General features: G+C 43.7%; 1 protein-coding gene across 1 annotated transcript in view; it reads right to left on the bottom strand.

Moving 5' to 3' along the window:
* The window catches only part of LPP (LIM domain containing preferred translocation partner in lipoma), a gene marked incomplete at its 3' end in the record, with an annotated part of 228,428 nt that overhangs the window by 105,822 nt on the left and 94,758 nt on the right, over window positions 1-27,848 (bottom strand). Inside the window, exon 5 of the mRNA XM_080349381.1 lies at window positions 9,300-9,974. Within this exon, the coding sequence (XP_080205507.1) occupies window positions 9,300-9,974 (675 nt within the window). The remainder of the gene's footprint in view (window positions 1-9,299; window positions 9,975-27,848) is intronic.

The raw sequence follows: 27,848 nt of genomic DNA, 5'->3' as shown, positions 1-27,848 counted from the left end.
TTCCGTTCGATGGTTGTAACTAATGACTTGTTTTTCCTCTTTTGTATTGGAAGCCTTATTATTGGGCTGCACAGAGCATACCTTATTTGATTTCCCTAGCAATTCCTGCACCTCTTGCTGAAGCCTGCAATTAGATGTTTATGAAATAATATTAAAAAGCTGCATGATCTTGTCTGTGGTCAAAAATTTATAAAAAAAACCACCCAAAGCCTGCAACAAACCAGCCCTGTTTGTATAATATTATACTGAGTACAATAGCCTTAATGTTCACTCCAGTGCATGTGTCCTTTTGACTAACCACTTCTATCTGACAGCCTTTTTTTGGCAACAGAACACATTGTACTTTTTGGATAATTGACTGTGGAATATAATGTTGTTTATTCAAAAGCAGGTCACACAGAACTGAGCTTCCAGTTGTCTTCATCATTTTACCTTCCTTATCTTCACGTTGTTTAAATTTAGGCTGAATTTCTTTTAATTACAGATATGGTTTTAATTGCTGTGCTGCACCAGAAGGTGACCTGATGGTGAAAGGGTAAAGAAAGATGAGTAGGAAGCTAAATTCCGATCTGAAAACTGTATTTGGACATATTTATTGGTGAGCAATCTCACACAGACACAAACACAAGCACATGCATTTCCAACACCCTCTGTTATCTACAGGGCCACGCTTTCTCGCAATACAACTGCATTCTTTCTTTGTACTTACAATCTGCTAGAAAGACTCATCTACCACTTGCTCAGTGATCTAGAAATTCAACAACAGCAAAAGCCTCAATTTTAAGCTTAAGCCTTGGAGGACAAGCATCCTTAGGGAAAATGATATGGAAACACATGGAAGTCATATGAAAAAATCTAGATTACAGTTAATGCAGTTAACGAAATGGGTTCAGGAGAAAGTTTTAACTGAAGTGTTCAAGTGAGGCCATGCAAGAATTGATGTGTTTCTAAAGCGTGTTCTTGGGATGCAGCTGGGGAGGGGAGAGGTCACACATTAGTGTTACTTAACAGGAGGGAGAAAAGACTTAGATGTGGCAAAGGAAAAAGAAGAGCTGCCTTGTAACACAAGCTGGAGAAGGAGGTGCAGGGCACATCTCTGATGCTGATCACCAGACCAGGGGAACGCGACAGTCACCCGGGACTTGAAGTCTGCAAGATGCTCATGAGGCTGAGTTTTACAGGAGTGCAAATGTTGCAGGGCACTTCTTCACGGGAGATTTGTTCTGTCGTCTGACTTAAGACTGAAAAATAAAACCCTCTGGGCTTCCTGGTGACAGCCCAGAAGGAATCCATCAGTGGCAAATACACTGCAGGAGTTTCCTTGGCCACTTATGCAATTTTTTCCCCTGAAAAATCCATCAGTTTTCACTTCAAGCTCTCTCACAGCAACAACAGAAAAGAAGGCGATTCATTTAATGAGCAACCAGCTCTCACAAAGCTGAAGGAAACCCCTGAAAAAAATATCCCTTGGGTGCTGGTAAATAGGGTCTGGGTAGGCAGTAACGGGATGAAAATTATTAAAGCTAATCTGCTCTATTATAGCTCAGGTGTGGTTCCATTTTACTGGTGACTAAAGTAATCCTAATACGTCAGTTTAAGTTACTGTCAATTCATTTGAGGAAATTTTGTTTGTTTATTTAGAAAATGATTTAATTGGGGGGGATGAGTGATACTGACAGTAATAATAATTCATCCGTCTGTGCTGGTGCTAAATCACATAGTGGAAAATCCTTGCTAATGCTAGATTGATCAGCTAACACAAAGCAGCACCGCTCTTCTAATTTGTTTTATGTAGCTGACATTTCAATCTGGACTATTTTGAGGATCCATGTAAAACTAAGTCACTGCCCTATTAGTGTGGATAAAGAAGTTTATGAATACTACCCTGCTACAATCAAGGCAGAGTTCATCTGATATTTTTTCAAGCAGAGAGAATACACTGCATCTGGAACAAAGAAGAAAATGTGATTGGAAAGTTTAGAGCCCTTAAATTAATTCCCTGGACAAAAAGTTGACGCACCATTTTCATATTATCATGTTATGTAAAGGCAGCTACTAAGTGAAATAGTATGAGTTATAAAAACAAAATATTGTTGTGAAAACAATTTTACAGCTTTATAATTCACTATTATTTTCATTTAAGAGCAAAACTGTCAGTATAATTGCAGATTTCGTTTGCCTTGCAGGAGTTCTTTCAGCTTGTGATAGGAAACCTCTTCTTCTTTTTTTTTATTTCCAAAGGCTGCTATTTACTTTACTATATTGTGTTTCTTTATAGCTATTCAGAGGTAAATCTTAACAGGAAGCCCATTATGTGGAGGTCTAAGTTAGTTTAATACCATTTATAATCAGTAAATGCATTTATGACCAGTAAATGTAACCGTATATTACCAACTCTTTCTTACCATTACTCTTGGAGGAAAAATATTACATCAGCAGCCATGCTAGACTGCTTTTGACTCTTTATAATTTAATATCTGTTTCAGGTGGGATCCTACATGGCTTACATAGCTCACTATGCACCATGACCATTTTCTAACTTGCTTGGTCATAGAGGTACTAGACTCAAGAGTCTGGATGGGAAACAACCCTACCTACCAATGGTGAAGTGAATCATCTTTTAATTTGTGAACAGCTCCCTACACAAATTGGTGCTTTAGTAAGAAACCATTACTATAATATGTGCACATGTGCCATTAAGAACTGGATTAAGACCACAAATATGCTTCACAGCTGTCAGTGGGAAAATAATCACCCAAATGTAGGAGATCCACTCCAAATGATGTGACCAAAATATCACATCACCCAAAGCATCACTATGACATGAGCAGCTCCTTGTCTTAACACTGGCATTACCACCAGGTCATAAGCTCAAAGGGTTTCACATGAACAGGGCAGCCAGAGTCTTTCTCATGTCAAACAGAAGAGCTATATAATGACACCAAGAAACTCCATGTCTCCTCATTCCCTCCAGGTCTCCTAATCAACTGGTGCCTAACTTTGAGCAAGTTTCCCTACCCATTCATGTCCTAGCTTCATTGCAATAAACTTGACAAGGACACAGAGGTTATCTGATAGAAGAACAGATTCACCATGTGCTCTGGTGCCTTGACTTTGGAAGAATTACAACATGGTTGGACTCAAGCGTAGCTTAAACCAGAAGGAAACAGCTCTTCCAGTAATCAGCAGCACAACCATGCACAACAGCCAGAGTGTGCCTGCAAATTAATTAAGTGCCATTCAGTTTCATGGGTGCTGCTCTTTGAACTGGAAGCTGTAAACTGTTAGCAAGGCCAACCATCTTGACTCATGCTACAGACCAGGTTGCCCACCAGAGACCTGAGCTCAGCCAGCCCCAATGTTCAGGGAAGGACCATCGCTCGAAAACCAGCCTCCCCATCAGATGTTCCTTCCCACCTATAGGTAAATAAAAGCTCACTACATTTTATGGCCTCAGAGAAAAAATACTTATCTGTTAGACCATAACATGATCTGGCAGTACCTGTCAGAGTAGACACTTGACAACCAAGAGTTAAACAGCACAGAAACAGAGCCCTTAATTAACTTCAAGGTTGCCCCATGCCTTATCATGTATGGAGGCATTGTCCCCAGCTTATTTTAAGAAGGAGCAAAAAAGAACATCCAGGTATTATGTCAAAAGCCTCTTTCTCAATTATTCCTCTTGTATTACTAACCCATTGTGGCTGACTAAAGGCTAAAGCTGCAAAAGCTGCATCCTGAGGCTGTAAATTTAAGTTGGTTTCTCAGTATATGCTGACCTGACTTACTCTTGTAATTGCAGGCTCCCTGTTATCTTTAACTTCAAGGTGATTGTTTGGCAATTCGTTGTTTCTCTATTTCAGGAAAACAACTCAAATATATGATTCCTAAGAGAGAAATCTGATTAATTGCTCTGTCATCAGCTGGGTCTCGCTAGAATATGGAGTGCTTAAATAATAAAAATATAATACAAAGAACAAACAGTAAAGTTCTGAAACAAAAACGTTAAACACATTTTGAGCCGATAATTGGGCTCTTTCAAAAGTTTAGGGCATAAACCAGACTGTGTCGCATTCCTGTAGTCAGAATAAGCACACCGTTCTGAAAATACCTCTTTGCAACTCTTGCCAGCACCTTTTCACCCAAAAATCCCAAAGAAATCCACAACAATTTTGATGAAGAGATTTATAACACCTTGAAGAGGAAAACATCATTCTCATTGCCACAGAGTACCAACAAGTCCTAACTCTGAGCTTCTCATCTCATTGTTAGACTCAACTGCCTCCCTTCTCTTCTTCTCATTCTAACAGAAACCAGACTGTTCAATTTAACCCACCCAGAAAAAATCACAGTCAGCAACTGATATACAGCTAGTGCTGGTGAGAACTCAGAATTACTGTTTTGTGAAAAACATCAACGTTTTGACATTTGCTGCTCTTCTCAGGGTAGAAAGAAGTTGCATATTCATCTGGAAATTTTGAAATGTCACGTTGAAATCGCAAATTCAACTCTGAATTTCAGAACTTCACCTTTTATTTCACTTTACAATCGCTTTCTGTCTTTTTTAATTCATTAAATGCCAAAGCAGAATATTTTGAATAAGCCTTTTTCATTTCACTTGGATTTTGCTTTATTTTAGCATTTTAGAACTCTGGGAAGCCACTGTCCTACACTGACAGAAAACTGACTTCAACCATCATTTTATGCTGTCTCTGCTACCATCCACTAGAAATTTTTGATGCGTGACTTTTGGAAAGAGGCAATTGAGTGGAGATATGAGATCTTGGGGTGAAGACACTCGGAAGGAGGCAGGCGGTGCCTTTCTCAACAAGCAGAATGCTATGCTAAGAAAGAATATATCCCTGTGACAGCAGCAGGGAACCTGGCAGATTGTGTTTATTCATCTGCAGAGAACAAAAAATTCCTAGTCACTAGATTAACAGCAAGCAGCAAGAGCATTAGTCTCAGTTCAAATGCAAGTGCCGGAGGTATCTACTTCACGTGAGTGATGGCACGCTGTAAAAATTATTAAACCAGTATGAGAGAAGTGCATCAGTCATAGCAAAGAACACTGCTGAGCAGATGTTTCTGAGGCAAAGATGAAACTTCCAAGCGAATGTCTCCATCGCAGGTATTAAATCAGTGGAAAAACTGACAAAAGCTGTGTAAAATGAGAAAACACCGAGTCATCACAGTCCCTTTAGGGCACAGGGAGTTCCATGAGACCGTGTCGATGCTGGTTGCAGCAGGCAGCAAAGAAATGTCACCTCCAGCAGTGCAGAAACGACGTGGTGGTGGAGCTCTGCTAATGGCGAGTGGCCACCACCACCTAAACCATGCCAAAAGCATAAGCTGCCTCATTAATTTTACCTCCTGATTTCCAGCTGCCTCCCCACTTAATTTCCGCGGCGCTCACCTAGAATGGTGCAGAACACTGAAGGGCTGTCTGAGGAGCTGGTCATGCACCCTATGCCCTGATGCTTATAGACGTGTAAATGGAGACAATGGGACGTGTGGCTGGTGTGGGATAACTGGGCTAGGGAACTCGTACACTTGTGCCACGTCAGTGAGAACAGACACAGCTACAACGGGACGCTGCTCCCTTACTCCTTCCAGCAAATCTGCAGCAAAGGAGCGTGGATTTGGATGCTGGACTAAATCAGAGCTACAAGACGCTTTTCTCCTCCCCGAATCGGCAGATCACTGTCAAGAGATGAGTGTTTTTGTTAAGACTACCACCGTTCCGTATCAAAACCACAAGCTGTTTCAAGTCATTTCGGTGGCACTCGGTCTGGATGCTGAAGATGTGCAGGTCCTTTTATGAAGGAATATGGTTTCCCAGGTCTATGAGCAGATTCAGAAAGAGGAAGAAGAATACAAGGGACACAAGATGTAGGAAGAAGAGACCTCCCAGGTGTCTATCGTGGCCACCCCTCAAATACAACAACAGCCACATGAAAGATCCACAAGGCACCATGGGAAACATGGAATAGCATCTCGAAACCACTCAAATATGACCAAAAACAGTGAAAAGACCAAGACCCATTTGGAGACATAAAAGGTATTTGACGTCTTAACCAGTCCAGCACAGAAACATCTGATGATAGCTGAGTTGGTCAGTGATGGGAGTTTTGTTAATTCTGTTTTAGCCACAGAGCAACCTGCAGAAATTCTCCACGTCAGAAACCGGCTTTGCTGTTTTTGTTTCCTACTGTGGACATGCTGATGCCAGAAATCAGCGTTCCTAATAAAGCACCCTGGTCTTGTGCTGTCTGGCTTTTGGGAGGGGAGAAGTTAAGAGAGAAGCTTCAGATTCTGACTTGCTCTGAGCAGGCACAGCACCGCTGGCAAAAAGCACGAGGGTGGCCGGTTGTGTCGCATGGTTCTGTGATGGCCTCATGACAACTCCGCTGCTGCTCCTACAGAAATCCCCACCACGTACCAGCCAGAGGAGAAAGAGCCTGAGGTTTTTGGCCAGGAATGCCCTTGAAGCACAGGAAGGTTTAAACAAGGACATACACTCCACCAGTTCATTTCCTAACTAGGACTTGGGCATTAATGCTAGACGGGGCGCTACAAAAAGACTAAAACACGCAGAGGTTTCACACGCGTGACTCTCACTTCCATAACTGGCCAAGGGACAAAATGCTACGCAGTGTTGTGTGTGAGTAAAACTCATTGTTCTCAGTGGCCTTTAAGAACCAGTACAGATTATTTGCTGTTCCCATACCGATCCAGATTTATTTTGGATCAGCAGCGACTTCAACACGATTAGTACGCAGCAGAAAACACAGAGCCACAGTACCATGAACCTCTTCCTAGTCAGAATGCAAAATATAAACATACTGGGTTTTTTACCCTTTAAGAACCCTAAACAAATTTAATGAAAAATTTTCTCTCTCACAGTGATGGACAATGGTATGTATTAGAATTAAGGACCACGAACTTCTCATTTGAGATGGATTTGTTACAACATCCTTAATATTTTGCACACAAAGTGCGTTCAAAATTAAGACTGCACTTTTAAAAATACATTTAGAAATTGTTTTATATTTTGAGATCATTCCCTTGCAAGGAGAAAAATTCCTCCATGTCTTCATGAATTTTATGTGATATGTATTAATGCCACCTTCTTACCCTGGCTTAGCAATTTCCTTAACTGAAAGGCCTCAAACCAACCTTGAAAAGGCAAAACATACGAAAATGCAGAAGCCAGTTGTGTGTAGGAAAATATGTTAAAATTGACATTGTAGCCAACCAGACAAATTACAGTGACAATTCTCCTTATGAGGTATCTGGCTCTAACACAGCCTTCCGTAGTTTCCCTTTAAATAAAATCATTCCAAAAGTTGATTTTATGAATGGGTTACTCTGCAAAGGAAGAGAACAACATGTGGTAAAACTGGACAACATGGCTTCACTGGCAAAGAATTACTGAGCATTTCCTGTTAGACTGTAAGATCATCTTCAATTAAACTATATCTGTTACAAAGCAGCAATCAAACAGACTCTGCCACCAATATGTTAGTCAAAAGTTGTAAACGCAAAAGTGAATTAGGCAATAACACAGATATTTCGCAGGCTGGAAGGGAATGAAAGTTCTGGAGGGATTTATCACCAAACCGTTAATAGTCTGTTCTGCAGAAGAAGTGAAATTATTTATATAGAGATATATATGAAGTATTTCTGCATGTGTTATTTGCAAATGCCACGTGCACACACACAAACATATATATATATATATATATATATGCATACATGAAACCCCAAACTTGAGCTAAATTAAATTGTCCCTCCAGCTTTGTAATGCAAATGAGACTAACAGGCTTGTGCTGTTTGTGGTTCAAGATGATTTGTGTTTCCATAGAGATGCTGACTGAACTAAAGTTTTTACATTTTGTATATATATATATAAGTCTACTTGTATCTATAAAAGTCTAAATATGGATCTGTTGTACCTCAGCATTTCCTCAGTCACTCCACTGGCACCACAACGATTCACACCAGGCCATGTGCAAATTTTGTGTCTTTCACTACTTTCCAATCTAAGCTCTAAACCAAGCACCTGCAGAGCCAAGAGTCTACTACTTCTCTTCCCAATCCTGGCTTCTTTGTAAGGAATGGAGAAAAAAAGAGAAAAAGCAGTTTCTTAGCTGCAAGTAGATAATATTTCATGGACTTTTCTAATTTATTGCCCTCTCTAAACTGCCTGGAGAAACATCTTTGCCTTCAAAAGTTCCCACTGTCAGGAAATCTGGAATTCAGGGAAAACAGTCTGTGTGCTTCTAGTGAAGGAAATGCCCAAAGGACAGACCTTTCTGTTATGTGTCAGAAGCTGTTTTCCTTTTCCTTGTGAGCACTCAAGCTGAAGAGCAGGGACATCCTGAGGTGAGCCAGAGTTGGCCCGGGCAGCGATGGATTCACTGCCTCCCTGCCTGGGCTTGGCCATCCTCAGCCTTTGGTGGAGCCTAATCCCATCATACACTACAAGGAACTCACAAAGCTAAAGCATCTGTGTTGACCCAGAGCTATATTAGAGGCAGCCACCAGCAGAAGTGACAAAAGCCAGCCAGGGTCAAAGTTGGGGCAGAGAAACCAAGCAGACCAGCTAAACTTTCTATTTCAGATTGGTACCACTTTAGGAGGTCCGAGCACCAGTTCTAGCGGATGAAGGCCACCCGGTGCACCATCACCTGGGAGGAAAATCAGAGCTGAGCTCTGTGGGAAGTAATTTCCTTGTGGTTTCAGCGACAAGTGATTTTTGAACAGCAACACACCAGAGGTCAACCTCTGCAATCACACTGAACCACAACCAAAACCAGACTCTTATGTACCTCCCATCTGCCTGAGAAGAGGAAGGATTGGATTTGTCCGGTGAACCAAAGGTGTCCACAAGGACATGGAGCAGAAGTTCACATCCAACCACTCTTTTGGTCTTGAGAGGGCTCAGAAGGGAAGACCCAAGTGCAGCAATGCCTTACGGAGATCTGGCCAGTGAGCTCCGTGGGTAATGGCATGTCAGAGGGACAAAAACTCCCTCCTGCCCATGCCTCCACACATGACACCGTCCCACCCCTTGAGGCTGACAGCATTTCCAAGCCCCGACAAAAGCCTCTTTTCAAATTAGATGAGAGATCCCTATTTCCAGCTTTTAAGAAGCCATATGGAGGGAGACCTGGCCCAAGCCCCTATATGCGTCATCACCCATCATGCCACCTTTCAGGAATGGTCCCAGGGCATGTTCAGTCATGAAATTTTCCACTCCCCTGGCCAGGCTGGTGAGCTCCTGCACGTCCTACCTTTTGCTGCATGGTGGGTGGCTGCGGGGCCAGCACCGGGTCAGTGATGTAGGTCTTCTTTGTGCCAGACGGCTGGTAAAGCCCGGGAGGAGCTTGGCCAATGGTGTTGCTGGTGGGATACGCTGGCTCAACCTTCCAGGTGCTCTGTGGCACGTAGGGCGCTTCGGAGCCATTCCTGCCCCCGTACCCCCCGTAGTAGGGCTCCTGGTAGCGGCCCTGCGGAGGCGCGTAGCCGTAGCTGGGCTCCGAGGGCCGGCTGGGCGGTGGGGCATAGCCGTAGTCGTGCCCGCGGGGCTGCGGGGCGCCGTACTGCGGGGCGCCGGGCGGGCGAGCCGGCGCGGGGGCATAGGGCTGGCCGGGCCCGAGGCTGCCATAGTGCGCAGGCTGCGGAGCGGGCGGCTGGTAGTGCGGGCTGGGCTGCGCCGTCCGCACCTGGATGTTGAAAGCCGGGCGGCTGGGGGTGGAGGCCGTGGCGTAAGACGCCGGCACCGGCTGCGGCTTCAAGGTGCCAACGGGAGTCACCGGGATGGGTGCTGGCTGCCCCGGAGCCTTGGCGGTGGACTTCTTGGTGGCGGTGAGGGGAGGCTGGTTGGGGATGATCATCCGCTTGTGGCCGGTGACTGGGGTGGACACAGATGGGGTGGTGGTGGCGGAGCTGCTCAAGGTCCCGGAGCCCTGGGGAGCAAGGAGAGAAAAGCCGCAGAGTCAGCAGCAGGAACCGCTTGGGCATCAGGTAGAGCAAGCGAGGGTTTAAACAGGTCTTACAGTAACATTTGTGCAGCAACTCGGACTGCTTAGGAAAGCAGGAATGTACCTGAGACCACATGTTATAAAACGGTAACAGCAACCTTTTCGTGTTCTGACAGAACAGGGACGGTGCCACGGCAGCAGAGCAAAACTGCCACGTCTGTAGTTTCGTCTTTCCCAGAGGTTTTATCCTTTGCCTCTAAACAAACAAACTAAAAAGTGATAAAAGGGGGACTCAATGGAGAATAATTAGGGGGAAACCCATATGTTCCTGTGAAAACAAGACCATTTTGAAGAGAGAAAAGAAGATTAGAGTCTCTATGGAGGCAGCAAAACTGGACCTCAAAGCAGCTCCTAAGTGACAAGAATTAACTTGGATCAAAGCAAAACAGGGAGGTGTCCCTGTCCCTGGCTCTGTTCCTAAGCACTGCTGGTTGAAAGCCTAGAGTGACCCCAGTGAAGGTAAATGTTACACATGGCTTGTTAAAGGGCAGAAAGCGGGTCAGGATTCCTGAGAGCTTCAGAAGTCAGCGCCCGCCACGGCAGCGCGTAACCCAGCACCGCACAGCAGCGCTCGGGCAGCCAGGGGAGAGCTTCACAGCAAGTGCTGTCGCTTCCTGCAATTTGGCCACCAAATGAAGATTTAGCACGGTGACACTGCCCTAATGGGCACCGTACATTCCTCTGTCTAATCTGCTTGTTTGTCTGGTTTATGTCTTACTTAAATCCCACGTCTAAAAACACCGGTGTGAAAGGACATCTTCATTAAAGAGTTCACAATGTGAAATAGTGTCTGGAGAACACTGAAGAGCACCATCAAGACTTTTCGCTAAATCAATGAAGAAAAAAATTGAATTTCTGCAGTTCAGAATTAGGTAAAATTTCTTGCCCTCCCTATTTTCCTTTACTCTGAAAAGGTACACCTGATTTTCATGCCTTCCTGCACGGAAAAGTGTTCAAGCGAAGACATGCAGTTTAACACTGCTGTTGCACTTAACGCGCATGATGTTTATATGACGTTATTACATCTCATCCCAACTTCTTGCACTGGGCTTATCTCATCCATGATCTACTTGATAACCTACAAGTTGATGACAGCTCACAGTCAGAACAGCTCAGTCCTCACTGATGGTTGTGTTCACACTACAGCACGTGCCACCTTCCCCTAAATGGCCGATCTTGCATTTGTCCCCAGGTGTTCCTGCTTTATGCATGCACCCCGATCTCTACCCCATCACACTCTTGCTGGGACCACAGACCCGGGGAGAGAGTAATGGGGGCTCATCAGGACACTCCACGCACAAGCTCCACCGTGGCCAGAGAAATCCTCTGCCTGGTCAGCAGGTGGCGGCAATAAATTGCTACCAAACCAACCCAGGCCAGTGGCTGGAGAGGAACTTCAACTACCCGTTTCTCTGGGCCTCCAAAGGTACCCAACTCACCTTCCATTGAAGGTGGGAGAAATGCAGACACTGATTCCCACCCTCTGCCCAAACTTTTGGCAACCACCATGTATGGAGGTAAGGGAGACAAGAATAAGCCACGCAACTTCTACTCCACAGCCCACAAGCAGGTCTACCAGAGGAATAAGGAAGCTCTACCACCCGGCTGGTAGGTCTTCCCTAGTGACATGCAAATACATTTTTGCTGATGCACTGGTAAAGACATTATTCCTGTAATCACACCTTCAGGGCAAACCTCTCATGAGAGTAAGCCTCCCATGAGGAATCACTTGAAATGAGTAAAAAACTAGTCAAAAAAGAACATCAGTATTGAGAGACGTAAAAGGCGTGTATGCGTGGGGGCGAATAATAAGGTAGCAAATTCCTGCTGGATTAAAAACATCTCAATGTATTCAAACCTGACCTTGCCAACAGATCCGTGACAAGGCAGTACATCGACAGACAGAAGAGATTTTGAAACTGAGAGCAAGGAAGAGCTGAAGCGTGTCGCAGCCGAACTCCAGGGGCAGACACAGGTTAAGGGTCTGTAGCCCTCCATTAATATTGCCAGATTCTTCTGTTTCTTATAGAACTGATGAAAGCAGGCATTCCCGCATCCCTGCTTCAGAGCACAACTGCACCAGCACTCACTGCTACCAAGAAAATTTGCTTTCTGTTGGAATTATTCTCCCCTGTCAGCTTGGCATTTGTGTCTGGGCGTGCTCGCAACTTTCCCATTTCCTCACCTATTTCACTCTTGTAAATGACAGTAGTTTGTCCACTCACTGTAATGGGATGAAAGGTCCGCAACATGGCACCGTGTAATTACCACCAGAAAAGCACCTTTTTTTCCATGTGAAGAGGGAGAAGGTAGATAATGTTTTAAAGACAGTGGCCTAACCGGGGGAGGGGAAAAGCCCAAACCAAAACAACATAAATGAGCCCTGTTCATCACATCTTATGTTTCTGAATGCAGACACTGGAAGCAGGTGATGAAAGATCATTAGTAGAGCTCTTGCGATGGAAATCTATTCCATCCCAAGAATTTAGGGACTTTAATCTTATAAACATCCACATAACACTTCACTTAATGTGCTGATGCTAGTCTCCTGCCTGGACTGGAACACGCATTAAGAACGAATAATAACCCCTTCCTCCTAAAAAGCCCTCACTGTCTGTTGCCCAGCACCCTGAAAGGCTCTGAGAGGCTCCCACGTCTGACACTACAAAGACAATGAGCTGAGAGTCTCCCCTCCTGCACCAGAGCCCAGTGAAGGAAGGGGGCAAGCTGGGGGTGCCCAGGCCACAGACCAAGCTTTGCCATGAACTTCAGGGCAGAGGCTCAAGCTAACTAGTACCGGCTGCCTTGTGGTGTTCAAACCACAGGCTGCCTTGAGGAGGAGGAAGTTTGCATCAGTAGGAGTCCCCAGAGGCTCCCTGCGTGACTCATTCTGAATTCCTCTGAGGGTGCTGGGCAAGTATGTGATGAAAGCTGGGCTTTAGGGGGAGGAAGAGGGTGTAAGGCTAGTTAACGTGGTGTAGTAGAGAAATGGGACAGGTTAGAGGAAATTTAACACTTCTGGAGCACTGATGATTTATGGAGACACAAAAAGGAACATTGGCTGTAGCTCCTGAGCAAGGGCACAGGTGAGGTATCACCATAAATCCTCTGCCCTTTTGCTTGGAGAAGGATGGCCACAGTCCAGCCTTCTGTATGTCCAGCCATGCACTCAAATATCACCCCAGGCTTAAACCCCTAGATTATTCATGGATTAAGAAAAGACTTCGTAAGTGCATGTGAACTATGGACAAGATTCCTCCTCTGAGGACAGGCATATGTGGAAGAATGAGAAAAGTGTACTCAGATACCATGGCAAGGAGTGATTTCAACAGGTGTCTGGAAGGCCCTAGGAGGACAGGATGGATGGATGAGGCTATAAAGATGCCAGGTAGATGAAAAGGGAGTAATAAACAGAAAGCTGGAAAGGGCTACCTATATATCACTGGGTACAGTCCCAGCAAAACAGACGACTGTCACAAACGTTTCATCCAAAAAAGTCCACAGAACTTCTACCAGCGCAGCGAAGTAGACTCATCCAAAAGCGCATCAAAGTGACAGCCCAGAAGCACTAAAATAAGTAGAAATAGGAGAAAGAAAAAGGAGAAAGAGAGTGGATTCACAGGAGTGCAGGCACTCCTTCCTCCGGCAGCTCCTGGACAGCTCATTTCAAAACCATATTGCATTTGCAAGTGACTATCGCAGCCAAACACACGCTCTAACATCCTCTAAGGGCTGTTTTCAGAGAAAGACAGGCTTTCCTCTGCTCGCCATGCACTAGATGAAACCGTCTGACACACTTCGCAAGTACAAATTAGAACCACGCTACTTACCATCAACCCCTCCCTGCAAATTCATATTTGCAAAGAGAGAGTAAACTAGAAACCCCAGGTGCTGATAACACAGAGTTGTTAAGAGAAACTAGAGTAGGAAGGAGTTAAATTCAGAACCTCATCTACCACAAGCATTATAACACAAAATCTCTCTTTTTTTTTTTTTTTTTTTTGTTTTAAATGGGGAAAGCACAAGAGCCTTGTTTAAACACGGATGGAAGTACCTAAATGTACTGCCTCTTCTACAGATGAATTATCCAGCAGTTCAAATAAAGGTGAACTACAACTGACAAAATCAAGCAAAACTCAATCAATGTGGGAGGAAAAAAAAAACCCCAAACACTTCTAAAAAAAGTTACTTTGTGTAACCATGAGGGGAATCATTTTGCTTGGTAACTCCTGCCCTGTCTTGTTAAATGCAGTGAAAGCTTATAAACATTTGCAGGAGTTTCTTGTACCAAGCACCATACAAGAAGTCCATGGTGTCGTGATAAACTTGTGCTGTCCTAAAGGTCTGACTGTCAAAGTTGGGCATCTGCATTTGAAGCTACACTGGTGGGGAAACACGAAATCCTGAGTATATGTGTGATTCTTCATTCCATATAAATTATTTAAATACATCTGAAATTAAATTCAATGTATACCTATAACTAAAAAGTCATCACATAGGTACTAGGGATGAAACCTGTTGTTCTACAGAAATTAGCCTATAATTTTATACCATTTGTCAGGGTTAAATCTTAAAGAGAGTACAGAATAACTATAGTCCTGTACAGCAGGAGCATGATTCTACACGATCAGCTGGAACCCTTATGAAAAGGACTTCATTCTCCTTTTATTTTGTGCATTTATAGAGTATTTTGTATAGAATCCCTTCAGTTATTCAGTTTCACAGACTGGATCAAAAATGCCAACACAAGGTTTATTGCATTCTATTCAATTCTCCAGGCATTTTTCATAAAGGTACAGTTGAATAGCTTTAAGCCCTTTAGGTGTCAAATTATCACATATAAAGATGCATGACTTGAGCTCAGTGGTTTTCAACCTTTGTGCTCGGCAGGTCCCAAATGTTTTTCAGGAGAGGCAAGCTCCTTTGCAGAGAGAGCTAATCTACTGGCAATAAACATGTTTTTTAAGTTACCTTTCACTGAATTCTTCTTAGCTACCTTAGGAGTGACCCACGGACCCCCAGGGTTTGCAGAGCACAGGTTGAGAAACACTGCTCTAGCTGGGGCTGCTTTTTGTGAGCATTTCAAGCACTATTTACTTTAGGAGAGGAATGCACCAACGCTTCTTCCTCGAAAGGCAAAAATCTGGCAATTACAGGTGGGCTGAACCCAGGATGCAGCGTTCCCAGGGAGCTGCCCATTCACAGTCCTATTCTCTCTTCCGAGGGCAGCCACTCTTCTGCATGGTCCACAAGCTGGACCGAACCACGGTCTGAAATCTTTTTAAGCATCGCTCAGTAGAGGTGGTGGTTGGAGGCCTGGGTGGGAAAGGCAGGGTGGAAAATTAGATTGGCTTCTCGTGACGCCTCGGATTGGCATTCGCCTCAGCACCTGGAGGTGCTTAAGCTCTCCCTGTGAAATGCATCTCCACGGAGTAATTTATCCCACTCTGATACTGAAGCCTAAAACAGGGGAGATGAATCATCCACTGGGGGAATCTACATCACTCCACTGACTGTAAAAGAGGCATGAAAACAGCCAAGACAAGTCACTGAATATTTAGACAGCACAAGTTGGCGGAGACAAATTCCACAATAAGCAGGTAATTTTGACATGACTGTAAGAGGCACAGACACCTTTTCCCTGCATTAAGCGCCTTGTCACTCAAACTCAGCTAGTGCTGTGCACCGAGGGGGTGTCTGGGTGCCAGCAGCTCAGATGACCAGCCAGGGCTCTGCTGTTTTGTGCAGCCAACGCAAGACTGAGAGACTGGGCTGCAAAAGCATTTCTAGCATATGAAGAGGGGGTGACGTGGGTGGGCTGCCCTTTCCCACCTCCTTTGTCACCTCTATGCAGAACAGTGGCTCCTGCTGGAACCGCAGTGGCTGAGCTGAGCCTCCCTCCTGCCCGAGGCAGCAGATCCCAGCTTCCCCTTAACTTGGGAAGGATAACCCCAGAGAACAATCAAATATTCTGCTTTGAAGTTTGGGTCGTCAGGTACCCGAAAATGCAAAAAGGGTTTCCCGATGTACAAACCCATCTAACTTCTGCTGACTTCAAATTCTGTATTCAAACAAGCTGCTTTGCTAATGGTAACATATAGCCAGGTTCCCTTGAACACCTTTTTCTGTCTGAAATAAAATCTGGGTGAAAAAGAGAAATCTGGCCTTTCGTTTGGGACTTCCAGATGCCAGGAGTACTGGTAGAGCTCCAGCTGGGTTGCTGAATGTCCAGAGATCCTGGGCAGATGTGCTGCCCCCATTCAGCCTCCCTGATGCATTTTCAATTTACAGAATTTTCTAGCCTTCTTTATAATGTCCACATAGTAGGCCAAGCACACTGAGGACACGTCAGTCCCCTTTGCACTGCTGCTATGCGGTGCACACAGCTCAGCTGCTAACACAGATTTCTTTAGGTGTCACGATGCCCTTAGAACACTGTCCAAAATTTTGAAGTCTAGTCCAAAACATTAAAACTCTCAGCCAAAACACTTTATAATCAGATGAAGCTTTTCTTTACAGTTTCATCATTCTCTCATTTCTACTTTACAGCTGATAAGCGAATGTCACGAAAGTATGGGCTGCGTATGGGTCAGCAGCCACACTCCTACTTCCCAGATGTGTTTATATGGGATTCAGCTTGTTGGCTTGATCACCAGAAGCTATCAAGCTATTCGAATAGATTGTTCTTTGGCATTATACCAAAAGAAGAGGAGGAGAAATCTAATAAAGTGTTCATCTCTGGTTCTCAAATGAAGAGAATACCTTACAGATGCCATAAAGTGTTACAAGAACACAACTGCTTCTGAGCTTTGATCTGTTCTTCAGCTGCTACCGCGGGTGGGAAAGGAGTCAACATAGTTATTAATGTTTCTGTTCACAACCTCTTTTGTGCTCCTTTTGACACCCCAGCTTGAAACACAAGGGAGAAGAAGGTGCACATAAGGAAAGGTGATAACAAGTTGACCTCCGATATTTTATCATGGAACACAGCCTTTCACAACCAATGTGCGCAGCTATAGACACGCACCTTGGTTTGACTTTCAGTACGGGTGTCAAGTGTTTCAGGCAATCTGGGTTTCCACTTTCCAACACTCCATTTATTCCAAAGAGTCTGAACACATCTGAAAAGTTTGGTCTCCAAAACACAACAGTGTTATGCCAGGGAAAAATTTTGCTTTTCCTTCTCAGTTTCATATTTACTTTTTTTTATTTGTTTACCCCAACACTACCACTATGATGACAACTATGAGCTTTTTTATTTGTTTTTCCCCTTCTGATGAGTGATCACCTGGTATTTATGAGAAAGACTGTATGAGAAACCAGTTTTAAAAGATGTGCAAGCAATTGACCTAAATACTTCCAGCTCCATAATTTTAGGGCCATAATTTTAGCTTAATTCATTGAAAGGACTAGTTATGATTAAAACTCTCCTATTTAAGCAATTCCATTTGACCAGTTCAAATGCAGTAGCAACTTCATGTGCAAGAACATCAGATATCATGACAAGAAATATGTTTGTCAAAAAGCTACAGAAGATGCCAGACATGAGAAGCTGAAGTTTTCTGAATCCATCTTGGGGTATTTCTGTAATTTCCCACTCTCATCACTAAAATGACAAATTTGTGCCGATCTGGACCAAAGGAACATGCACCGGCAGCCCCTGTGCTGGCTGAATCGGTAGCACAGGGACTGAGCAATAAATTCCATAAGGAACTGTGCACTGCAGCTCTTTGGTTACATCAAAAGGCAGAACTACAGAACACCATCCTGGAGCAGACGACCACAAAACGGGTAGAGCAGAACCATGTGAACGCAAGTCACTATGTGCCCAAAGCAGTGAAACTGAGTTCCTTAAGCAGCATCTTCCCTAAGGCTCAGCAACACAGGAACGTCCAAAGCATTTTGTTCAGCAAACTGGGCCCTTCTAATGGGCTGAAAAAGTTCCCTTGCTTAATTTAGGCAAAATGTTGTGCTGCCTGACAATGGGGAAGCCCCCACCCCCCCTATAAGTAAGAACTTTGGGTAAGCAAAGTATTTTTATTACTTTTGCTATTACTAAGCTAGTGAAGCTTAAAGTATCATAATTACACTATCCACAGACTTAACAACTTTTTTTCTTTTCCTTCCTTTTATAACTTGCTATTTGTAACGGAAAAGAAACTCGTGTGTGATAAATATGGGCAGGTTGGAGGGTTATACAGATTATGCTGCTATCCACGGATGTGTATCGTGATTCTAAAAGACGGATTTGAAAGGTATAATGGAAGATGTATGAGTGAGGGGAAGGGACATGCACCCGTGACTGGCAGGACAAAATACATGTATCCATTAAGTCTTCTGGAGAAGTCTTCTACAACTTACATTGAAAAGTTATCATTTTCTATCGTGTGTTGAACAACGGATTTAAAGAACAGTCCAGAAACTCTATAAAAGCTTCTCATTTCCTACCAAATTGCAAAGGAATTTTAGGATGTTTATAGAGAATGCAAGCTTTCTTCCTTTATTAATTCTAGAGAACATTAGAAGAGTGTGCATATGCACACATAAAATAATATGAAATACATATGCACTCAGACACTACTTGGTTTACTTTGTGTTATTTGTTTACGATTCCATTTATTTGCTGCATTGCTTGCATTTACAACCCATTTATCTTTTCAAATTCCAAAACTCTATTAAACCAGATTTTAAAAGTTATCCTACCACAGGGCATAAACATTTTCAAATGTTAGTATTGTCTCTATTTCCTGTGAAAACCATGTGTTTTTATTCTTCTCTTCTCCACATTTTAAAGCCTGTATGGAAGAGCAGAAGCATCAGCGAACAATTCCGTGTTCATACAACATCTGCTTTCTTATGGTTCACTTGAGGTCCAGAACCCACCATCATCCGCCAATATTTTTAGTGGGCTACAAAATGATTCAACGTAGTAACTTGAGTGGTTAGCAGCAGAGAAAAACTATACAGCTTCAACAAAAAATAACAGCTCAACCAAAAAAAATCCCATAAAAGACAGGCAGATGTGACAGAGAGGTTATTTTCCTATTAGGTCCCATGTACACCTTTCCAAAAGGCTGACCAGCTCCAACAACAGGTCAAATTTAACTGTTTTCCCAGATGGTCTCTTCTGGGAAGTGGAGTGGAACGTTCCCTCATTTATCCGCCTGCCTGGTTTATCACTGCTGCCCGAAATACCTTTAGTCTTTCCATAATATCACAGACTCCAAGTACGATATTGAGAAATCTATCTGATGGGAAAGGTTTTCTTTCACCTGCTGTGGCTTATTAAATTAATCTGTAGGTATATAAATACATACACTGAGATACATAGAATTTACCCACTGCAACACGTCTAGTCAAAACACTAAGGCAGTACTGTAATAACTCAGGAAAGTGAAAGGGAGATCATTAATTTATAGCACAGGAAAAAAAATGCCATCTGTACCGCAGAAATACCCAAGCATAAAACAATATGGAAAGTTAGAATATTTTCAAGTTAAGGTATTAACTCAGAATAATCACTGTTTCCTCACTATTTTCCTCTCTTCATGAAGAACATATAACTAGATTAAATATATAGGTAACGAAGTGTTTACTCAAAAGACACATCGATAAAAATTTAGAATCATAACAGTATCGCTCTAGAAAGCCTGTGTAAAGCCGTGTCAAACCCATTGCATCACCGGGCATGGTTCTTTTGCAAACGGCATCATAAATTAATCCAGTTTTCCTCAATATGCCTTGAGGAAACAAAACCACAAACAGCCATTGTAAGTTTTAACATAAAACAACACCAAAAAAAAACCACCCAACAACACCAAACCAACAAAAACAACAAAAAGAAAACCACAAAAACAAACAACAAAAACCCGTGTCTTCATTCTTGACCAGAATGTAAGAGCTGTGCTTTTAATGACTGATATTGCTGAATAGGTTATATACTTACTTCAACTTTTTTTGATGCAACTTAATCCCACACCCTAGTTTAATATAATACCAGACTTTCTTATACGCCACACTCCTCTCGGTTCAGCAGTTTTAGAGGGGAAAAAAAAGGTTGCTAAACTTCATCAACAACAACTTAATGAGCCTGATAAAGTTATGATTTATAATTTTCCTTGCTTACACTGTTCTTAGACCAAAATAACATCCCAAGATATTTGCTCCATAGCTGCTGATTGGGTTAAGTTTATCACAGTCCCAGCTGAGTACCAGAATGTTCTTCAATACCTCTTGCTGCCTGAGTCACATTTTTAAAATAGTGCCTTATATCAAAAGCCAGATTCTGATCTCAGTGACACTGGTGCCAGCTTAAGCACGTCTGTTGACTCCAGCCGATTTACTCCAAATGCACTGGCTGATGCAGATCGGGATTTGATCTGCTACTGCCTATGAATTTGGAGAGTTTTTCTCCCTACTGGGAACACGGCAGAGGTTTCCATGTAAACAGTAAGGAATCCTATGGATATAACATCCTGCAGGTAATAATCACCTAGCTTTGCTTAAAACTCAACATGTAGGGAGATTTTGGCAACTCATTTTGCTGCAACCTGAATGAAAGGAAATTAAATTTATAATCAATGCTAAATATGGATAAATATGGGCTAAACCTCAGCACCTCTGAGCACCCAGCTTGGCACGTACCAGCAGCAGCATAACCCAGTCCAGTTCCTGGGCTGGCTCTGCACCCTGGCCTGTGCACCCATCCACAAACACTGTTGTATTAGGAATTAAAAACAAGCATGCTAATCCAAAACAAACAGATGTATCCTCCCTCTCTCCTCACTTCTTTCCTTGTGGTGGATGTATAAATGCACAGTGATGGCTACTGGGATTTATAGCCTAACTGATTTTGACATTTTGATTTTTGACTTCAGAATTTGAAACAGTGACTTTCTAGCCCTGGGGCAGGAGTGCTAAATGCTAAAAACTTTGGGACTAGGGAGTATTAATTTAGTCCTTCTGAGCAGCTTGGCTTCAACAATGTTCTAACAAGGGCTCAAAGCTCTCCAAAACTCAGCAGTGAACGCCCAAAAACTGCAAGGAATTTTGGATCCAAACCGGAGTTTCGTGGCTTTCATTCTTGTTTGTCACAGGTCAAATTAAGCTCCAGACCTGAACTCGAGGGGAGTGGGGAAAATTCAGGTCTGAATTTACGGCGGGATGAAATCATATTTCATTTCTAGCTTGCAATGCTCTCTGCCTTTTTTTTTTTCTTTGGTTCATGACATATGTGTATTTTAAGGAAAAAAAAAATGCATGGAACAAGCATCCTGGCATCACAAGTCATCCATAAATCTCTTTTCCATAACAACCCACAAGAATTCACTGCAGGACCCAATTGTTAAAACACAAAACAATGACATTCTATAAGCTTTCAGAAGCATCACCCTAGCCCTTGTAGACTTGCTGAATTCTCTAAATGAGTCACTGGCCCCTCAACGGAATTGTCAAAACTTAGGTTAAGCCAGGTTAATTCCCTCCCCTCTTTAATTTAGTAGTCCAGCTGCAGTGTGGCTTTCCAGTGAAAAGATCTAAATGCTGAGCCCATTCACCCCTAACAGGAGATCTCATGGGGCCCAAAGATCACCTTTCCCTAAAAGCCAGAGATACACTATACTAACAATGTGATTTCCAAGCCTCATGCGATGTAAAAATCAATATTCCTCTTACAAGGCACAAATCATTTTCTGCTGAAGGCCAAAGGACCATAGCTGAAGCTACTGCAGTTGGAGTGGGGAAAGGGCAGCTGTAAGAAACGGGGGATGAGAACAGCAGACCCTTTAACCAGAGCAGGGACAAAGGTGGTGCCGAAAACAACCCTTCTAATCAAAGCAAGTGAGCAGACACGGTGTTTGGAATTGGGCTGAGGGCTTCAGCGATGCGGGATGCAGAGAGGACATCCCATCTGCCCTGCATGCTATCCTTTGTGGGAGGTGAGATGATGGTACTCGTGCTCTCAGAATCATAGAATGTGATCAGATAAGGATCAGACAGACAAGGATCATTGAGACCAACTCCTGTCCCTGCATGTGACAACCCCACAGTTCACACCGTGCGTCTGAGGATGTTGTCCAGTCTCTTCCTGAACACTGTCAGGCTTGGGGCTGTGACACCTCCCTGGGGAGCCTGTTCCAGTGCTCCAGCATCATCTGGGTGAAGAACCTTGTCCTTGTGAGGAAGCTGTAACCACGATGAGGTCTCCTCTTGGTCTCCTCTTCTCCAGGCTGAACTAAGTGATTTTAGCTGCTCCTTCACCCACTCCGTAGCACTCTTCTGGATACTCTCTAGTAGCTTAATATCATTTTTATCCTGTGTTGCCCAGCCCTGCACACAGTGCTCCAGGTGAGGCCGCACCAGTGCAGAGTAGAGCGGGACAATCACCTCCCTGCCCGGCTGGCGATGCTGTGCTGGATGCACCCAGGACACGGTTGGCCCTCTTGGCTGCCAGGTTCTGTCCAAGGCTACTTGTGACAACCACAGCTTGCAGGACCACATCTTGCTTTAGCTACCTCGCCTCTCACCACACAGTATCAGCTACACTGGAACCCCAAAATGAAAGGTTTTGCTGGGCAGATGCAGCCTGGCACCAGCTAAGCCCCAGCCACCATGTGTCCGCACCTCCAACTCTACAGCACGAGTGCTGAGCCAGCTCCAACTGCTCCTCCACACACACACATGTTATCAGCAGCTCTGTTAAGCCCAGTTTTAAGCTCGAGGCAAAGCAGGGCTCCATCTTTACAGACCCATCTCTGTCCTGTGGGTTTAAGAATAGAAGACTGGAAACGATTCCCTCTGCCTGCCCCCCATGTTACGTTGTACTCTTCACAAAGGGATAAACTACGCTGAAAGTAGCTCAAACTACTCATCTCCCATCCCTATTCCTGCTGGAATATCATTTTAAAACATCACTGCCTCGTCTGCTAGAAAAAAACTAAACTTTTGGGCTAAGTATTTCATGTCCAGTTTGCCCCTAGGAACAGTTACACTACACAAAAATCATGCCATTGATTCCAATGGTGTACACAAATTCGGTTGAAACCAGGGAACTCTCTGTAACATTCCAACAGCTCTACAGTTTTCACCACTGAGAATGTATCTTGAGGAAAGGTTTTGCCTCAGTTGTAATTAGTATTGTTTAATAATAAAAGAGAAACCTACCATCATTTTTTTTATATAAAAGAAAATATGGAAAAGGAAATTTTTTTTTTTTTAAAAAAAAAGGAAGAAGGAAAAAATAAACAGTTTATCCTACTATTACTGCAGATAAATATTTGAGGATTTTGGACTTCATTTGAAAAACCTAAGTTTTCAAGATTGCAGGAGAAGCTTTAAACATGATAAATGCTAAACAGCCTGAAGAACAACTAAGGAGAAACTGAAGTAAGTTTTTTAAAGAGAAAATACAAATTATTATAAACTGATTCCGTGGTGTCTTTAACAGCTGGAATTGATAATACTGAATTCATCTGTAATTCTACTAAATTTAGTTTTGTATCTATCAAAGTCCACATAACTTTTCCATTAGACATACAGATAGATATATAAGCTGATAGACAGACAGATACATAAAAAGAAAAATATCATTAGGAAAGGGACCATTTTCTTGTCTGTTCTTTCAGTATGATTTTCTTTCACTTCAATTTCTACCTTATTATTTCCTATAAGTAGAAACAGATTTTTCTGTCGTTCAAAAAATTCTTAAACAGAAAACCTCTTTTGACAGTTTCAGCAGCAGATTAATCACTTTTGCAACCCACAAAAAAAAAGTTTTCTGGAAAGCATAACTGTCTGTAAATGTAAATGACAGAATTACTCTCCCTTATGCTAAGACGCCTACACATTCTCTCACTTCCATGACTCAGCACCAGATAAAAGCTTGCGAGATAATAAGCAGCAAACTTTCCTTTAGAACAATAAAAACAGTTAAAAAAACAACTCTTGCTTCCCTCCCCAAAAAGAAGAAGAAATCCCCATGGTGTTAAACCAAATTCTGTCAACGGATTCCCCTCCCACTGGAATCAAACACCAATATCCCAAAGACTTCAGAGAGGAGAGGGACAAGGCTTGAGCAGCATCAAAATCAAAACACGTGCAAATGCGAGAGGCTTTTCTTTTTCTCCAAATGAGCAAGAATAGCTCTGTTTCAACAAAGAGGAATTTTATTACTGTTCATCCCCTGCCTTGCTCTAATTTGGTAGACAAATGAGTTGAAATTTTGCTCACCTATAATGAAAATTTCCAGGCACTCTAAGGCAATGCGCTCATGCCAAAAATCACAGAAACCTGTGGGGAAGGGAGGGGAATTTCGGTGGGACTTTCCCTCCTGCACTGTGGTTGTTGTCTGAGTTGAGCTTGTTAGAGCCAGAGTAACTTCTCCTTCAGCAAACTGAGCCAGTGGCAGACTCTTTAGACAAGAATATGACTCTTTATTTTGGACAAATCTTTGATAAAAAAGCTGAAAAGTAGGGGCTCAGACCTCAGCTGGGCTCTTTGAAGCCGCTGAAAATAACAGGCATGGTCTTGGTGCCATACCATCACCAGCCAGCTTGTGAATGTTGCTGGAAGAGACTCTCACCTCTCCAAACACTCTCGTCAGCCCCAGCACATGGGTTAGGTAAACAAAGGGTGGTAATTAAGAGATGGCTAATTATTTTCTCATTAAGCAGACATGCTGTGGACCTGAGGAGGAAGAGCTGAGTTTCCAAGTCCCAGTACAGTCTGGAATCCCCCTTGCTGAGTGATGGACATTTCTGCTAAGAGCTTCCACCACCTCATGTGCTGAGCGGGTCTCCATGAGCCCGCGTCCCTTGGAAGCAGCTCACTCTACCAGGAGCTGCAAATTACCTTGTAAATAAAGCAGCAAAATGCTGTTCTTGACCATCACCTCTAGAGGAAGCCCAGCCCAGCCAAGGAGTACTGCAGCCCCTCCAGAACACGCTGGTGGCTTTTACATATTTTATGCTGGAAATCGTAAATTAATGGTTTTAGCCATTAAAGTTTAAATTTAAACGAAAGCCCCAGGGTAAGGCTCTTTCAAGGCAGCAGCCCTGTTAGGTCCTTAATCTCTCTGCTGTGAGGATTAATGTACTGTATAACATACACAAACACAACTTGAGCGGCAGCATCCTTGGCCATGGGTGAGGGACTTCTCCAGAGGGGGGTGCTTTGAACTGAGCCAGAGGGAGAATCAAACCCTTGGAAATACCTTTATTAATAAAGTGCACCTGCTCTGGCAGGAGGCTGGTGAGCAGAGCCGATGTCTCAGCATGGTGCTGGCAGGGCTGGAGCACACGTGCGTCCCACGCGGACCAAGGCACGGGCACAAACATCTCCGTCCCGGCTGCTCCCCACGGCGGCACAGGCAGCGCTGAGCAAACAGAGCAGCGTACGGATGTGCCGGCTCACCTGGCTGCCAGGCACGGGGAAGCGTTGCCGCTGGCAAATTCAGTGCCTCTCATCTTTGCAGAGCAACGTCTTGAAATTTTGGGCAGGGTCCCCGAGCGCTGGATACTTCCCAAAGGGAACAACCAGGGCTGGGAGAGCCATGGGCTCCCATGCACCCAAACGCCATCCCTTTTCCCCAGCGTTCACAAGTCCTGTAAGCTCTAGAAGAGAATTTGCAGGCCCAGAAAATGACAGCACTGGCCCATTCGCATTCGTGTATCAAAACCGTGCTCTTTATTTCACAGATGACAGATTTCTATGTCCAAATCCGACTCAAAGCAGGTGTAGCTGCAGTGGTTTCTGTGCAGCCACATCTGCTCCCACTCCAGGGCAAATGCCAAACTATTTATTGCTACTTAAAATTTATTGCATTTTCAGTCCTCCGTCCCAAAACTGCTTTTGTTCAAAAATTCCTTTTAAATCCTACTAAGCTGACTGGATAAATCAAACCTGACAATTAAAATGGTAAATTGTTCAGAGCCTCAGAGTTTCCACCTGAGGATCTCCAAATACTTTTGGAACTTAAACGCACTTAATCACTCCCATGCTTCTTGCAAAAAAGAAAAACAAAAAAACCCCAACAAACCAATTACAAACGAAACAAAACAAACAAAAAAAACCCACACCAACCCAAATATACTTTTAAATTGTCTTTTCACAGATGAAAAACTGAAGTCCTGGGAGCCCAAAACAGCCCACTAGGAAGCTGCTTGCCCCACAGGCTGCTTATCCAGTAAATCAGAGGCAGGGCTGGGAAGGGAAGCCAGGAGTTTCAGCAACTCTCAGTCCTCTTGTTCTCACCACTTCATCAAACAACAGGCACAGCTATGTGATCATGCAGTTGTCAGTGTTTTCCCTCAAGGGGGCTGGACAGAAGATGCTGAAAGCATTTGATCCACATGGTATTAAACGCTAGCACTGAACATTATTGTTCGATGATGAAAATGCAGACATAAGTAACTGGCTTGTTTCGAATGAGTAAAAGGATGTCTGTGTTTGCAGGAAACTCACAAGAGGGAGTAAAGAACCAGGGTGTTCCTTTTCTTTTATTATTACCCTTTTTTATTTCTTTTGTAGCTGTGTCTGGAAATAAACCATCAGACAGAGGAGCTGCTCCGGCTGCCACTGTGGCAGATGGCAAGCAGGGCTGGAGAGCGGGGAATTCTGCAGCGGGAGGAAACAAGGCGAAATGTGCAGCCTGCCGTCTGCATTCAGATAAAGCACTGTCTGTTGCTAGCAGCACAAGTTGTTCTGAAAACAAGAGTCAATCATCTGTAGCCTTATTTCTGTACATTTCCTGCAGGGGTCTCATGAAATAAATGAGAATAAATGTAAGGGCGAGAGTTCCTATTAGGAGCAGCCTCGTCAGCATCACCCAGCCAAGCATTTACGTCATCAGCATGCTAATTTAATCAGACCTGAGCAGTGATGCTATAAATGGATTACCATCCCAGCTAGTGTGGTTACCGAGGTAACTCAGCCCTTTGTGCCACGGATACAATCGGCTTAATGATAATAAAAACCTCAGCACAAATGAAACAGAAGGAAAAGCCTGACAGGGCTGACGCATACACGACCCCTTCTCTCCTCTCCCCCCTCCTCTTCCCCAACCTCAGCTGCTTACTGCAATAAAATTAAGTGCTGCTGTGATCTGTATGCATAGCATTCCCATAGGGAACGCACAAGTAAATAGAACCCGAGGAAATAATTAATACAGGCCAACAACTAATGCCGTCAGCACTACTTAGTCATTCCACCAACCCTGAATGGGAGAGGGACACACAGACAGAAACACCACATGGGCAGACTCCAAAGAGCCTGCAAAGGGCTTCAGAGAAGTAGTTGCTCAAGCCCATCAATGGAGCGCTTGGGCCAAGAGCTGACTGCAACAGTGAGTTTAGTCACTGCCCACCCCTGCCAGGACAGGGGCACTTCCACGTTATCTCCTGCTCATCCGAAACTGGAGGTGACCAGAGAAGGGGCAGTCCAAAGGCCACAGAGAAACTCAGATGCAATGTCACCAATCCAGAACTGGAGGGGACGTGGTCCTTTATGGGGAGCGCTGAAATGGGGCTCTGGGCTTTCCTGCTTTCAGACAGCTCCACAAAACCAGCAGCCTACTCACTTCCCAGCTCAGCCTGGGAAAGGACACCTTCAGAAAAGTGCTCACCTCAATGGGCTTAAAATAGACGGAAGATCATACTCTTCAGCTCCTCCAGCCCTTCACCCAATTGAGTACAGAGCTCCCCATGCATGCTTAATTCCAAACTTTTTCCTACCCAAATGCCAAAGATGAAATTTCCCATACCCTTCCAGATTTGATTTTCTTTCCCTCCTACCCAAAATCTCAGC

Source organism: Nesoenas mayeri (assembly GCF_963082525.1).
Source record: "Nesoenas mayeri genome assembly, chromosome: 9".
NCBI classification, from domain to species: domain Eukaryota; kingdom Metazoa; phylum Chordata; class Aves; order Columbiformes; family Columbidae; genus Nesoenas; species Nesoenas mayeri.
The sequence above is the reverse complement of the archived record's forward strand: the minus strand, read 5'-3'. Positions and strand labels throughout refer to the sequence as shown.